Source organism: Microchirus variegatus (assembly GCF_963457635.1).
Source record: "Microchirus variegatus genome assembly, chromosome: 9".
NCBI classification, from domain to species: domain Eukaryota; kingdom Metazoa; phylum Chordata; class Actinopteri; order Pleuronectiformes; family Soleidae; genus Microchirus; species Microchirus variegatus.
This window is the reverse complement of record NC_139810.1, coordinates 4,795,249-4,798,076: the sequence shown is the minus strand read 5'-3', so window position 1 is coordinate 4,798,076 and position 2,828 is coordinate 4,795,249. Positions and strand designations below refer to the sequence as shown.

The 2,828-nt window shown below is 48.5% G+C and overlaps 1 protein-coding gene across 1 annotated transcript; it reads left to right on the top strand.

Annotated features, from left to right (window-relative positions):
* Positions 1–1,279: 1,279 nt before the first annotated feature.
* Positions 1,280–2,569, top strand: LOC310931997 (zinc finger protein PLAGL2-like; the record flags this gene model as incomplete). The annotated part of the gene is made up of 1 exon (XM_083895251.1): positions 1,280–2,569. The coding sequence occupies one exon, from the start codon at positions 1,280–1,282 to the stop codon at positions 2,567–2,569; it is 1,290 nt and encodes a 429-aa protein (XP_083751377.1).
* Positions 2,570–2,828: the final 259 nt, after the last annotated feature.

Below are 2,828 nucleotides of genomic sequence, written 5' to 3'. Positions count from 1 at the left end.
TTGTTATTAGTCCATAAAATCACTGAAATTATCAGCCTGTAATTATACGACATTTATAGGAGCTGAATGATTTTGAATAATTATCTAATTGCCATTATTTAAACAGGAATTGCAATTGCGATATGATTCGCCATATCGGAGGGAATGAACATCTTTTTTTTCCATTCGAAAAACATTATTACAATAATTATTCGTCTGAAATTATATTTTGACACACATTTTGGCATTAACAAATATTGCGCCTCCTGCGATTTGAAAATTGCAGTTTTGCGATTTTGATTAGAATTCGATTCAATGTTCAGCCCTAATTTATAGTGAGAATTATCATTATAAAGTGAGTTGAAAGTGTTTTTCTGTGGTAACATTTTTTTGGTTTAAGTGAATGTCCAAAAATAACATGACCACTGTTGTTATCATCATTGTAAATTATTATTTATTTATAAAGATTATTTAAAATTGAACAATCTATAAAAATCAGTGAGAGAGCCAATTTTAGCGTATATGATCCACAGATAATATTTTGTTAAATGTGTTTTTCTGACAGCCTCACCAAAGCGTTATACTGAACCTTATCTATAGCTAGTTAATGTCTAACCCCCAACCTTAACCTAATTCAAATCTTAGCCCTTAAGCCTCATTAGGACCAGGTTTTGGACCACTGGTCGTGACGAGGTCCACACATGTATAGACATATTATGTTTAATAAATATGATAGCGATGAAAAGGATAAAAAGCAGCAACCCACATAAATATCTTTTAACATCTGCTCATCCAGCATGCTTCCTGTAGTGCTGTAGCATTTAAGCTAATATGCATGCTTTGCACATGGTTGACACTGTTTTCTGGTTTGCAGGTTTGCTTCTGTGATTCAGCTGCTGTGACTGTGGTGTCCAGGTCTGCAGAATACTAAAATAGACTGTGGGCCAACAACAAGAGCTCTTCTCAGGAAACACAGCAATCCAGTCAGGGCTTCCAAAGCTCCTCATCACCGCAGCCCTTTTGGGGTTGCTATGGCAGCTGCTGTCACAGAAACCAAGTGCTGGACACAGGCTGGCCCTAGCAAGGCAGGACAGACCACTACTCATTGCCACAAGAAACCGTCAGACTCTCAACAAGCAGCACTTAGCATTAATTCTAGCACTCTAAGTTAACAAGAGGACCAGCAGTGTACAGGCTGATGGTCAGCTGTCTGGAGAATCCTCATGAGTCTTGTCTGTGTGTGCTCAGGCTCTTGGCCAGAGTCCTTGTGCAGCAGCACAGCCAGCACTGTTCCTAGACCATGTTCCACCAGCAGGACCATCTGAAGAGCCAGCTGCAGGAGAGCCACCCAGCCAGCAGGCAGCTCTTTCACTGCCAGGAGTGTGGGAAGCAGTACAACACTCAGCTGGGGTATCGACGCCACCTGGTGGCAGCCCACAGCACTTCAACGGGCCTGTCCTGCCCAGAGGGGGCACCACCCCTCCTGGAGCACCTTGGCAGCCATACGGACAGGCCTCCGCCGTCAGAGGGCAACGCTAATGCCGCAGTGCCCGTGAGAGAGAGGAAGTACTCGTGTGAGCGCTGTGACCGCCGTTTTTACACTCGCAAAGATGTGCGGCGCCATGCCGTGGTGCATACTGGTCGCCGCGATTTCCTGTGCCCCCGCTGTGCACAGCGTTTCGGCCGTAGAGACCACCTCACCCGCCACTTGAAGAAGAGTCATGCCCAGGAGTCAGGATTGATGCCATCCTGTGCACCCAGTACTCCTGTGGCTACGTCAACTCCTGCCACCCAGTGCCCAGTGAAGGAGCCCAGCCCTGTGACCTCTGACATGGGCTCCATCCCCAAGGAGCCCATGGAGACTTTCTCCAGGGAGATGTACAACTCCTATCCCATGGCCAATCCTGTCCCTGGGATGGGCCACCCGCATGGCCTCATGCAGGGCACCTTACCCTCTACCATGGGCGTGGGTCGCCACATGGCCCCCCAGCCTTCTCACCCGCACCACCATCACCTGCAGCCTCCGGCAGCTCCACAGCAGCAGTCCTACAGCAACATGTCCAGGTACCAGCACGGATCTACCTCATATCCTCGTGCCGATGTGGACAGTTTCCTGCTGGACCTGCAGAGTGCCCCGCCTCCTCCTCACCTGAGTGCCGTCAACTCCTCTACCTCCACTTCTGCCTCCCCCCAGAGGGAGGTGCTGAACGAAGGTTCTGGCGGCGACTCCCACCTGCTGTGCCGGAGCCCTGCTGTCTCTTCAGCCGAGCTGTCCTGCACCACCAACATGGACCTTGGGCCGCTGCTGGGTTTCCTGCCTTTCAGCCTGCCACCCTACAGCCCCCACATGGGGATGGGAGGGTTAGTGATGAGCTATCCACCTGCCACCACAGCCACTTCCTCTCCATCCTCTTCCACTGGGCTGTCCTCGCAGGCACCAGGGCCGTTCACCTTCTTCCAGCCTCCACAGGCTCACGTACCCCAGGGCCCTGGAACCCACAACCACAGCCAACTACCTCAGGCGTACAGCAGTCCTGCTATGAGCACTTCCAGCTCCCTACCTCACTACTATCAGGCCTTTCAGCAGTAAGCAGCTCTGTCTTCACAAATGTTGCCTTGTCATGCTCATGGATTTTTAATGAAAAGGGTAGAATGAGTGAGAATAGCATCTTTTATTATTGTATAAAAAAAAAAGTTTAACTTTCGCCTGTCAGTGCTTATGATGCTAATCTTTGTAGTTTTTATTTTGTTGAACACAACAAATCACCTCATCAGTATTACCTCATAATTTAAAAAAAAAAGGAAGCTTGAACGTTTTGAGGAAATGTGATGGTCTCACTGCAACCAAA